The 12,027-nt window shown below is 37.5% G+C and overlaps 1 protein-coding gene across 3 annotated transcripts in view; it reads left to right on the forward strand.

Moving 5' to 3' along the window:
* Positions 1–12,027, forward strand: part of NR5A2 (nuclear receptor subfamily 5 group A member 2) — a 103,568-nt gene that overhangs the window by 14,675 nt on the left and 76,866 nt on the right. For all 3 annotated transcript variants that reach the window (XM_068140919.1, XM_068140920.1, XM_068140921.1), the window contains 2 exons: positions 316–457; positions 3,075–3,721. In XM_068140919.1, the coding sequence (XP_067997020.1) occupies positions 316–457; positions 3,075–3,721 (789 nt within the window). The remainder of the gene's footprint in view (positions 1–315; positions 458–3,074; positions 3,722–12,027) is intronic.

The raw sequence follows: 12,027 nt of genomic DNA on the forward strand, positions 1-12,027 counted from the left end.
TACTCTAAAAGGGAGGCTTAAATATTTCTGTGATGATTCAAGAACATAGAAGCAACTGGTCAGTCTCACTGGTTTTGCCACCACTGTTAGGGGTACAGGAGACCATTGTCTTACTGAGCTTTGACAGAAGTCTATAAAACAGTGTCTGATGATTTTCTCCTGGGTACATCTCAGTGCAATTTAAAAGAAACTATATAACTTCAAGTGCTTGAATGGTGTCTGAAGAAAAAAAAATGTTGCAATGATTTCCATAAAATAAAGTGCTGAAACTCACTGTTCAAACAAAACAGGCTAACTTTTGTATCTGCCACACAGGGATTCTTTAAGAGAACGGTCCAGAATAACAAAAGGTACACATGTATAGAAAATCAGAATTGCCAGATCGACAAAACACAGAGAAAACGATGCCCTTACTGTCGATTTCAAAAATGCCTAAGTGTTGGAATGAAATTGGAAGGTAAGAACCATGGTCTTGTTGATATTGTCAACTATGCTATTGAAAATGAGGATTCCATGTTACTACATGCTATTTCAGTTTTAAAATGATACTTGTTTTTTTGTGTGGTTTTGAAATGGTAGTAAAAGGTGACTTTATATGCTCAATGAAATTGGTGCTTTATTTAAAAAAAAGAAAAGAGTAAATGGTAAATTACTATCAACTGGTCAAAACCATAGCCCATGTTTTCATATATGTATGTAATCTGATATTTCAGTATTTTAGAGTTTGTGTATGAATCTATATAGAAGTTTTGCAGCTCTTTAAAAGACTTAGATTAGGGGGAAAAAGTAATTCCTCTGGAGAGTGATTGGGCTTTCTTTATATTTTATCTAGGATTTATATATATTATTTATAAATATATATAGGTATTCTGATACTAAAGCAGAAAAGAGAAATATATAAGAGTGATTTTCACATTGACTTGCCTTTAAGATTAAGGAACCACATAATCTCTAAAGTTATGCCCTATATTTATGTGATGTTACACCTGAGATGCTATTACAAATGAAAGAGAATAAGGCATTTTGAAGTACACTTTCTGACTTCATTTCACTTTCTCAAGTACAGAGAACAATGAAAAGTGTACCATACCCTTTGAGATAGCTGAATGCAAATTATCATTGACTCCAGTTTGAGAGTTGTACACAGTTCATTCTAACTTGGATATATAAAATATGAAAATTCATATTTCGCAGCAAATGACATTTCTGCTTGACCAAGGACAAGCTCCTGAATTCCTCATTCTTGCAATTGTACTGAAGTGACATTCACCCTTGACACTTAACTAGGAAAAATCAGGCCAAGGAGGGAAACCATAAACCATTAAGGGAACCATTAAGGATAAGACCCAATCACCTGAGTCTGGTAAAGGAAAGCTGTTGTTATAGCTGAAGATAAAGAGAAGAATCCTCCTGCATTTTGATGGATTCAGTACTGTTCTGTTTGCTAGCACCACCACACTGCACTAAACACCCTGAATCACTGCATGGTCCTCCAAATTCACATAGTACAATAGCAGGACATTTGGAGTCCTTTTCTCATTGTCCATGTAAAGAATAAGGACAAAATACATTTTCAGTCCTCTCAATTGCTGACAATGGTACCAAACCAAATTTTGCCTTCTGCAGTTACATGCAATTCACCCTAATTTCTGTAGGTGTTAGACAAAAGCATTCGCTAATCCAATTTGTCTTACAGTTCCTAATCATAGAATACCTGAAAGGGTACCATGTATACAGATCTAAAGTTACATTTACCACCACGGTGATTTAATTGTTTTAAATTTCACGCATTTTGCTTAAAATTAATGTCCAATGGCAATATCAGCAGCAGTATTTTTTAAGCAAAGTGCCTGCAGTTTTAAAGGTACTCTAGAAAATGTAGTTCAGCTTCCTTATCCACACATGCATGCAACTTCTTTTCCTTTGTTTAGGAAATTGAAAGAACAGGTGCTTCCATGATTGTAAATACTTGTGACGTTTGTATGTGTATTTCCCTGGTAATAATATATATATAGCCTTAAAGTCTAGTTCATAAATTACCATGGACCAAAAAAACCCAAACCATTAAATGTTGAAGTCCTTATGATAATGTACAGTATTATGCGTATCTAGCATTCATAATAAATTTTTAATGTTCTGCTAATCCCTAAGATAAAAAGCTCAAGAACTTAACCTCCAGCAATCTCAGCAGTCTCAACATGTCACCAGGCTGTCAAAGGTTCCTTTTTCAATCTAATTGCCGTTGGGCAAGGTGGGCTTGGTGAAAGCTCCTCACTAGTCCATTACACATATACCATGGTGACAGACACTGCTGTGACAGAGACCACCAGAATGACTCCCAAGGCAGCTGTTGAGGTGGATTTGTTTTAATTATTTCTAATTCCAGAGATACTACAAGCCAGAACAGTGTCAATAGTTTCTGTTTCACTTCTGCCTTCTGTGTGGAAGGCAGCAAGCTGACAGCTTTCTCTCTGCGCATTCCAACTGCAGCTAAGCATTTCTATAGAGCTGTTCAGCTAACTAGAAGTCTCTCAGTTCTTTACAACCACCTGAACAGAATCATCAAAAGGAAATACTTCCTTTTGGCCAAGAAAAATATATTCCCCTTTGTAACTACTGAACATTTCACAACATACGTTTCAGACGCTTTGTTGGGGTGGAAGGCATTAATGGAATGATTATAATAATCCAATGTGGTCCACTGGATACATCTCAGACAAACTCTGGACATCAGTCCCCATTTCTTCATGATACAGTAGCTTGATGTAAACCCAATATACACTGAGATCTCCAAGTGATCCCACAGCAGGTGTGAAAGTCCTGTAACCAACTTTGTCCCTGTGTCCTAACGAACATAAAAGCAAGTCTTTCAATATTAGTAATGCACACATGCGATATTTGCTTAGTAAAATAATTTTTTTCTTTAGGAATAGTACTTTGAATTTGGAAAAAAAAAAAAAAAAAGCAAAAAAAGCAGTTGTACTTTTACTTTTCTGTTGTGTTAATGTATGTTTTGTTACAGAATGCTGATTCCAAGTTTTTACTATAATTTCCTTTCTCCTTACTTCTGACAGCTGTGCGAGCGGATCGAATGCGTGGCGGTCGAAACAAGTTTGGACCAATGTACAAGAGAGACAGGGCACTGAAGCAGCAGAAGAAAGCCCTTATCCGAGCAAATGGACTTAAACTGGAAGCAATGACTCAGGTGATCCAAGCAATGCCAACTGACCTGACAATATCCTCTGCAATCCAGAACATCCATTCTGCCTCCAAGGGCCTACCTCTGAACCATACTGCCTTGCCTCCTACAGACTATGACAGAAGTCCCTTTGTAACCTCTCCAATTAGTATGACAATGCCACCCCACGGCAGTTTGCAAGGTTACCAGACCTACAGCCATTTTCCAAACCGTGCTATCAAGTCTGAGTACCCTGACCCTTACACTAGTTCACCAGAGTCAATAATGGGTTACTCCTATATGGATAGTTATCAAACGAGCTCACCAGCAAGTATTCCACACCTGATACTGGAACTCCTGAAATGTGAGCCAGATGAGCCACAAGTCCAAGCTAAGATCATGGCATATCTGCAGCAAGAGCAAGCCAACAGAAGCAAACATGAGAAGCTCAACACATTTGGACTTATGTGTAAAATGGCTGACCAAACCCTCTTCTCCATTGTTGAGTGGGCTAGGAGTAGCATCTTTTTTAGAGAACTTAAGGTAGGTAACAATCTTACATTATTTTATAACTATTGAAGGAAAATCACCCCAGAAATTGTGGTTTGTTGGTTTTCATTGTTTTGTTATGTTGTATTTTTCTCCCAAGCATCTCATTCTTAATTTATCTGGCTTGAAGCAGACAGACTATTAGGAGGTGAAACCTGTAGCTGCCTTCCACCTAATAAGTCATTACTGTGGTAAAGGGATTAAAGTTTCAATTGAGCTCTTCTGTACTTTACTGTTTATCACAACTGTTATTAACCTCCACAGGGCCTCGCATAAATTACATTCCTATCTTGTCACTATTGCTTACTGTTGGGCTTGTATTCAGAGTTGTAAGCACATCTGTTACACCATTGTCCATTCATTTATGTAATTACTTTATTACCTCATTTAACATATGGGGGAGTGCCACTTCTGTCCGTCTCTGGACTCTCCTTATATAAGTCTATATTTAGAATATTAACTTTTCTACAGGGTTACTATTTTGTGCATTCTCATGTATTTAGTTAACCATGAAGGCTGAATCTTAAGCAGGATATACACAGAACAGAAAACAAGGAGGAAGGTACCTTAAGGACTCCTTTTGGGTCTTGTTGTCACTGATACATGGGGGATTCCTTTAATCTAGGCTGGTTACAGTGACCTTTAAGCTTTTACTTTTGTCAGAGCACTCAATAAATCTTCATGCACAGCTCTCTAGTGGCTGGAAATTCCCCAGAGTATGTTTCTCAGACTTTTTGTAAAGGCAGTTTTGTGGGGTGTGGTGGTCAGGTCTGAAATGTTAACCCCAAAATTTGGAATTGGACAGTAGAGATAAACTCTCAGCTTTTAACCACTTTCCTGATACAAGTGTTAGCTCTGGCATGAATAAAACATCTCTTATCTAAAAAAAAAAAAATCTGAAGATGACAAACTCAAATCATGTCTGAATCTCCTATTACATTGCTAGTTACTGAGTCTCTGAGTCTCTGCCTGCTACACAGATGTTTTTGCCACAACTGTTTAATGCTGAAATCCATAAATAATTTCCTTCTAACTAGTAAGTTAAGAGAAAATAATAAATAAATAAAATCTAAATACAACAGTTATTGTAGAAGTTCACTTAGAAATGAATCTGCATGAATCAAGAGCGCAGAAGGGAGGTTCCATTAAAAAACTGCAGTTAGGATGCTTGCCACAACAGTATTTTTTGTAACTGTGATGATGTGGACACATGAAGTAAAGCCTGATTACAAGAAAAGCAAGCTTTATGTTGTATATATAACTCCAGCTTCTCCAGTTTTTCATGGGAATGGTTGCAGGAGCATTAAAAACTCAGTCTATGCAAAGGGAAATAAAGGACAAGGTTTACTCAAAGGAGAAGAGGAAAATGGATAAAGAGAGGAAAAGACGGTCACATCTTTCTTTGCTAAGTTACTTACACTTTATAGTAAGCTGTAAGCCATGCTACCCATCGTAAACGATTTTAAAAGTCAAATTGCAAATATATTACATTTCCAATAGATGATGTTCTAAATATCAGGGAGCAGAGATTTCTACCCACAATCTGACGATAACTTTAGTGTGGAGTAAGTGCATTGCTTTCTTAAAAAAAAAAAAAAAAAGAAAAAAGAAAAAAAAAGCTAAATTTACAAAATAACAAATCACTGAGACTTGGAGAATCAGTTACTCTTCAGTGTAAGAATATTTACATTATGATCTACCTTAAAATTCCAATTATGATTCAAGTGCAAATATGAAGAGATACTCAAACAACACTTGCTTTTTATGGTTCCATGGCTTCATCAACTGGCAGATTTATGAAACAGTATTCAGCATCCTATACTGGAAATCTTCACATCCAACCCCAGTCAGTATAATGTTCTTCAACCAATATGTCTTTAACAGTATGGACACAAAAGGTGCAGAAACTTGTTTCATAAAAGGTCAGACCAACTTCATCCAGCTCTGGATTTAGATACATGCTACCATGTATATATAGACTTCCAGCAATACAGACATTCCAGAAATTCACTACTACATACAGCTTTTGGCTAGTGAACTGACTTTCACATATCTCTAGAAGGCATCAGTATCTTCTTTAGTATTTGTGCGCTTTACATCTTAGAATTCCTTCTGGTGTACCCAGATCATTTGTTCTATCAATTAGGCAAGATCAGCTAACTGTACAGCATTCCAGAATCTTAACGACACACTTAAAAAGCTTTCCACAGCCAATATTTAGGGACCACACTACACACAATGCTAAAAACTTTAAGCCTCAACTTCAAAAAACAGAGGTACTCAAAATATCTACATCAGACTTTACACTGTTAACAACACCAGGTGACACCATCTCTTTGCATCTGAGAGAAGAGAATCAGAAATAAGCAAAAAAATTAAGTCTCTCAACTTCAAAAACCAGAGGTACTCAAAATTTTTAGATCAGAGTCTACCCTGTTAACACCAGGTGACATCATCTCTTTGCAGATGAGAGAAGAGGATCAGAATTAAACAAAGGGTTTCCAAACCTTTTCTTGTCACAGTTCTTCTATTCCTCCATGGTTTCAGATCCTTCTGATAAAGGTAGCAGAAGCAGCTGCTTAAAGTTGTTCTTGGATATCTGTGGGGAAGGGGGAAAAATTAACACCTGAGGATATGACAGCAATTTCTAAATTAATCAAGTAGCCAAACAGTATAAAATGATAAATGTGGTTTGCATGAAATTCATCATGATTTTATCATAAGCGATACCTTGTACAACTAGGGGTTATTTAGCAGCATATTTCTAGTTCTTTACTGTATACTTTCCCTTTGTTCTAAATATAGTCTTACACATTTGTCTCTTCAGTTCATATAAGAGGGTGTTAAACATAGAGCTACATAGCTAGTAGAGTTCAGACGGGACTGAAAGGGAGGAGGACACGATAAAAGAAAAATCCTGTTCCAATCCATCACAGCTTTAGGCCACATTTACCCTAGAGACAACAAAAACCCCACAAGTTTTAAAGTGTTTTTGTTTTTGGTCTGTTTCTTTTTTCTTTCCATTTGTCTGAAAATGTGATTTTTTTGAAGCGAGATTTCAAGTGTTAAAAAATATGTTTTTGAACTATTTCATTAAGTATTTATCAGCTTACACTTACCACAATCATCTCGCTTGCTTTACAAATCGTCCCTCCCACTCCCCCCTGCCTTTTGGAGTGTAAAATTCACGTGAGCATGTAAAAGGTGAAGGTGGTGACTGGGTAGAACTGCTCTCAACATGCACTACATTTTACTGGATGAGATCTGTATATAAGTTTGGGTATGTAATTCAAAGCTGATGCCCATACTTTCTAACAAGCAAATCCTCCCATCCTCATGTTGAGTATCAGAAATTAGTGAAAATATTAATAGAACAAACTAATTTGGTTTAGTAACAACATCAGAGGAAGATTCAAAGCAGCCAGCTGCAATCCAGTAACTGAATTAAACACCTGCTAGAATTTCGAACGCACCTATCTGCCTTGTGAAGTCAGAATACTTTGTAATTAGTAATTACATTATAAATTCTGGGATTTGACATTGCTTGTTACTTGCTTATTCATAATGAGAAGTGTTTCTGTGTAGCTCTTTATATGCAGATGAAATAAGAATACTGAAATAACCTCCCAGTAAACTCATGGTGGTACTAAGAGTAATAATAAAGAAGGCCTTTGTTTGCTATTCTGGAGTTGTTGAAAGCTCAGTAAATATAAAACTAAGATATATCCATCTTATCCTCAGCTGAGAAAACTCAGGAATGCCCTGGGGATGCTAGATTTGTAGCCAGTTGTCTTAGTCAGGTGAAAGGTCTTTGTACAAAGCTAAAAAGAAAATATTGCAAGAGTTTCCAGAGTCCAAAGGTTACCTGGCCCTAACAAAGGATGCAGACAGTTCCACTGGACTGGTCTTTCCTCATCAGCCTGCATCAGGGAAAATTCAACAACTACTTCCATAGCTAGGTGCTCCTGAACCTATAAAAGAACGCAGCCTCTGTTGGGGACAGGAAGAAAGAAGAGCCTGCACTGTAGAATAATCCTGAGGATACTTTATCCTGGCTGAGGATCCAGCAATTAACTAAATATTGATAGTTAGCAAAAGGGCACTGAAGGACTTGTGACTTAGAGGAAAATACTCCCTTGACTTATTTGGCTATTTAGTGAGGATGTCAGAGGTCAAAGTACTATGTGAGCAGAAACCGATTTAGTGAATCATTGCAGGAAGAGTCGATGTACTTCATGTTAAAGAAGCTCATCCTAGAACAGTTCACTGAGTTTGCAAATTTTGGCCATCCATTGATGTCAGGCTGTATGGGTACTGGGACAGAATTCTTGCTGTAGTTGTAAAGGTGTCCACACTTACACTAGATACACTAAACATAGGCTTCAGAGATGCAGTGATTTAACCACGTATCTCAAAAGGACCCTATCTGTAGAAATTCAGCTGTATGTGGCAAAACATGCTTTGGCAGCTAATGAGCTAGCGGAGGCCTTATTTTGTATTACATATTTCCCAAAAGCACAACTGCATTAGCAGAGTTCCAAATTATTTCTTAAAGCAGTGCCAACTTGCTGTGAATAAGATTAACAGAACTCCTGGACCATCTTAATATTTTTCTGTTAAACCTATTTAGCTAGACGTAGTAATATAATACTCAACACATCAGCTTTAATGTCAAAGTTCAATCTCTACATAATTAAGTATTAAAAAATACATAGAAAAATAAGTAGCTATGGTACTAAAATCCAATTATTAAACACAATTAACAAAGAACAGGAAAATAGTAGGCGTTTGCTTTTTTGGTTTATTTTATTTTTTTTTAAATTTTGTTTGTTTTCTGAGAAAAAAAAATAACAGCAGTGGAATACCTTAAAAGTTCTTCTTCAGACTGATGAAAGGTTGATAAGTTATTTAGAGTTAAGTAATCAAAATCAATTTGATAACTTGAAGTGCTTTTGGACTTTGTAGTATGTATTTATCAGGACAGGAAATGTAACTAACATAGCTGATTAAATAAAACTTCTGCAATGTTCTTTCAGTCACGGAAGCTGCCAGAAATTGAGGTCCAGGATTTCCCCTGATATTAGTAATCAGATTAGTTAGCATTTTCGTGTGTAGCTGTTGGGTTTTAGTCTGTCTTAAGTGTATCTAGATCTGAAAAAAATCTTTCTCAAAAAAGAAAGCATTGGGGAAAAGGAAAAGTATTTATTTCACCCAAATAAGTAATTCTTTGCTTTAGAATCATTAACGTAATTTCACAAATAGTGAAATCATGACTATGGAAAGAAGTCTCAGCAGAGAAACCAGGGTTGAATGAAGTAGGGGATTATACCTGCCACACAGCTCAGTCTTATTGGGGAACACTATTAGAAGTTAACTTCATAATCTTCTGGCTCTCCTCTGAACAAAGGATGTGACTAAATGCTCTATTTCAGCACGAGGGCACGATGTCTTGCAGCCTTTATGAACATCTTGTTCAGTGCTAAACCTCTGGCACTTTCTCTAGGGGTAAGAAGAAAGATGACATTCTCCTACGCACTTTACAAGTTGAAGCTGGATACTTCACTTTCACTCCGCTGTGGAGTATTATCATAGTATCATTCAGGGTTGGAAGGGACCACATGGATCATCTAGTTCCAACCCCCCTGCCATGGGCAGGGACACTCCACACTAGATCAGGCTGGACAGAGCCTCATCCAGCCTGCTCTTAAACACCCCCAGGGACGGGGCCTCGACCACCTCCCTTGACAACCCATTCCAGGGTTTCACCACTCTCATGGTGAAGAACCTCCTCCTCACATCTAGCCTGAATCTCCCCACCTCCAGCTTCATTCCATTCCCCCTAGTCCTGTCACTACCTGATAGCCTGAGAAGTCCTTCCCCAGCCTTCCTGTAGGCCCCCTTCAGATACTGGAAGGTGTTTTTTTTTTTTTTCTTAGTCTGTCACAACCAGTCATTTATAATTTGCGTTTTGCTCACAAAAGTACTGCTCCTTCAGCCTGAACACCCAGCACCCAGCGCCAGAACAGGAGGACACGGTCTCGGGCTGTGTCAGGGGAAGTTCAGGCTGAAGGCTTCAGGACCCCCTTAGATAGATGCTGTGCTCCCTGTGGTGCTCTGCAGGAGCAATACTTTTGTGAGCAAAACACAAATTACAAATTACTGGTTGTGACAGACTAAAAAAAAAAAAACCAAAAAAAACCTCATCATCAAAAAAAAAACCCTATCATCTCTGATAGCAGGAGACTGAGTCCAGTCACTCTGGATTTGGTCATTTTTTCATTTAAATACTCAGTACTCAGCATCGTTATGAGACTAAGAACCATGCTCTGTGTAGGTGCTTTTTTTTAAACGCTGGCACAAATGGATCTGTAGTCACCAGTTCACTGTAGCACTCACCCAGGTTGCTATTAATAGCCACCATGTTATAACAATATTTTGCTACTTTGAGAAAATTTGAACAAGTAACAGTATTAAGCTATCCAGCCCATCCTAATGCTAGCGACAAGCAGAGGATACTAGGCTGTAGTACAAACATGAGAAATTGGATAGCTATAGCCACTCCTGCCACATGGCCTGAAGCACACACTACAACCTTGATGAGAAGCAAGAGCTGCACTTGCATGTTCATTTGTGGGTTGGAGGCATACATTACACAAACCAGAAGTTTAACAGTTTAACATTACAGTTTGGGTTTGTTGTTTGATGGGGGGGGAACAGTGCTCTTGCATGATCTTGCATGCTGTCGCTAGTCCAAAGATATATTAAAGTGAATTTTAATAATGACTTCTGTACTGGCTAAGAAACTGAACAGTGAATGCTCAACCATGCTAGCATAATCTGTTTTGTTTCTGGACCATTGTTTTTACCTATCAAATTTTCACTGCAGAAAATGACATTTTTTGTTCTTACCAAATGATGGAAAGAGCTTTGTGCCTTAAAATTTAAACAATTCCATTCTCTTGGAAAACCATAGCTGTATTTCCTAGTTTTGCTTAAGAATGTTACAGTTTCATTGATAGAATGACAAATCTTCACTTGCAAAGAACTCCATTTTTTGCAAGTTTCTGCCACAAGAATGCACCATTTTCACTCCTGCAAACTATGACATTTCTCACAGCCAGTCAGTAAATCTTACTACAGGAGGAGAACTTGTTTCATAAAGATGTAGAGTATTTGTAGGATACCTGTACCACTTGTATATACAAGTATGATATTTCTGTTGTACACAGTGGCTCCTAGTTGCACTAAAAGTTTGCCTCTATAAATCTCTCAAGGTTTTTCAGATTCAGGGACATCCTTTTGTTAACCTGTAGTCTTCAGGATCACCTACAATAAGGATGAATCCTAACCACACTGAAGTTACCTGAAGACATCCTATCAGCCCTGCTGAAGCCCTAGAATATAAACATGTTATTCTATAATCTCACAGAGATTAACATCTTTGTATATACAACATTGCAGAGCTCATGTAATCCACTCAGTTCTAGGGATGAAAAATGCTGACAAATTGTAAGAAAGGCAGAAGAAAGTGTGATTTGTGAATAAAGATTGAGAGCTGGATATTCATAGCTTAATGAAACAACCAGTGTAACCATGTGGCAGTTGTGTAGAAGCACATCATTTGAGCAAAACAAAGACCATGGAGAGTGAATGGCTGCATACTGCCTGTAGAGCAGCACAAACGCGATGCTTTGCACAAGATTCAGTCATCAGATTCATCACTGGAGAAAAGGCAGAACCTGAGCTTTCAAATCATGCTGGTAATTGTAAGACTACTCAGAAACAGGCTGGGTACACCATACAGATATACAAACACAGGAAAAGAGAATTTAGGTCTCTTCCATTTCAAAAACTATTATATATGAAGAAGTTTCAAACAGAGTAAAAGAGGCAGACCGCACTTAGATATCTATCTTGTATCTCTCTACTTCCAAACTTTGGCCAGGATGCATTAACAAGTAGGTTTTCAGACTTCTGAAACAGAACAACCTATTTATTGACAAAGAGTTTTGGGACACAAGCAAATAACATTTTAAAAAAATCAGTTTAAACTTGATTGCAATTCAAGAATCACCACAATGAGTAATAAATATTTGGTCTGAACTCTGATACAGCCAACGTGAAGGCAATGGCAATGTCCAAAATGTGGTGCTCTGTTTACAGATCTTTTAGTAAAATGACATGTAAAGTAACTAATCGCTCTCACTTTCTCACATCTGACTGGAAAGAGCAGTTAAAAGCAAACTGAAATCTAACAGCCTTGAACTGTTTTCTGATTATTGTTTTTTTCTAATAAGAAA

Source organism: Melanerpes formicivorus, unplaced genomic scaffold (genome assembly GCF_026170545.1).
Source record: "Melanerpes formicivorus ecotype bairdi unplaced genomic scaffold, bMelFor1.0.p_v2 SCAF_7, whole genome shotgun sequence".
In the NCBI taxonomy this organism is placed as follows: domain Eukaryota; kingdom Metazoa; phylum Chordata; class Aves; order Piciformes; family Picidae; genus Melanerpes; species Melanerpes formicivorus.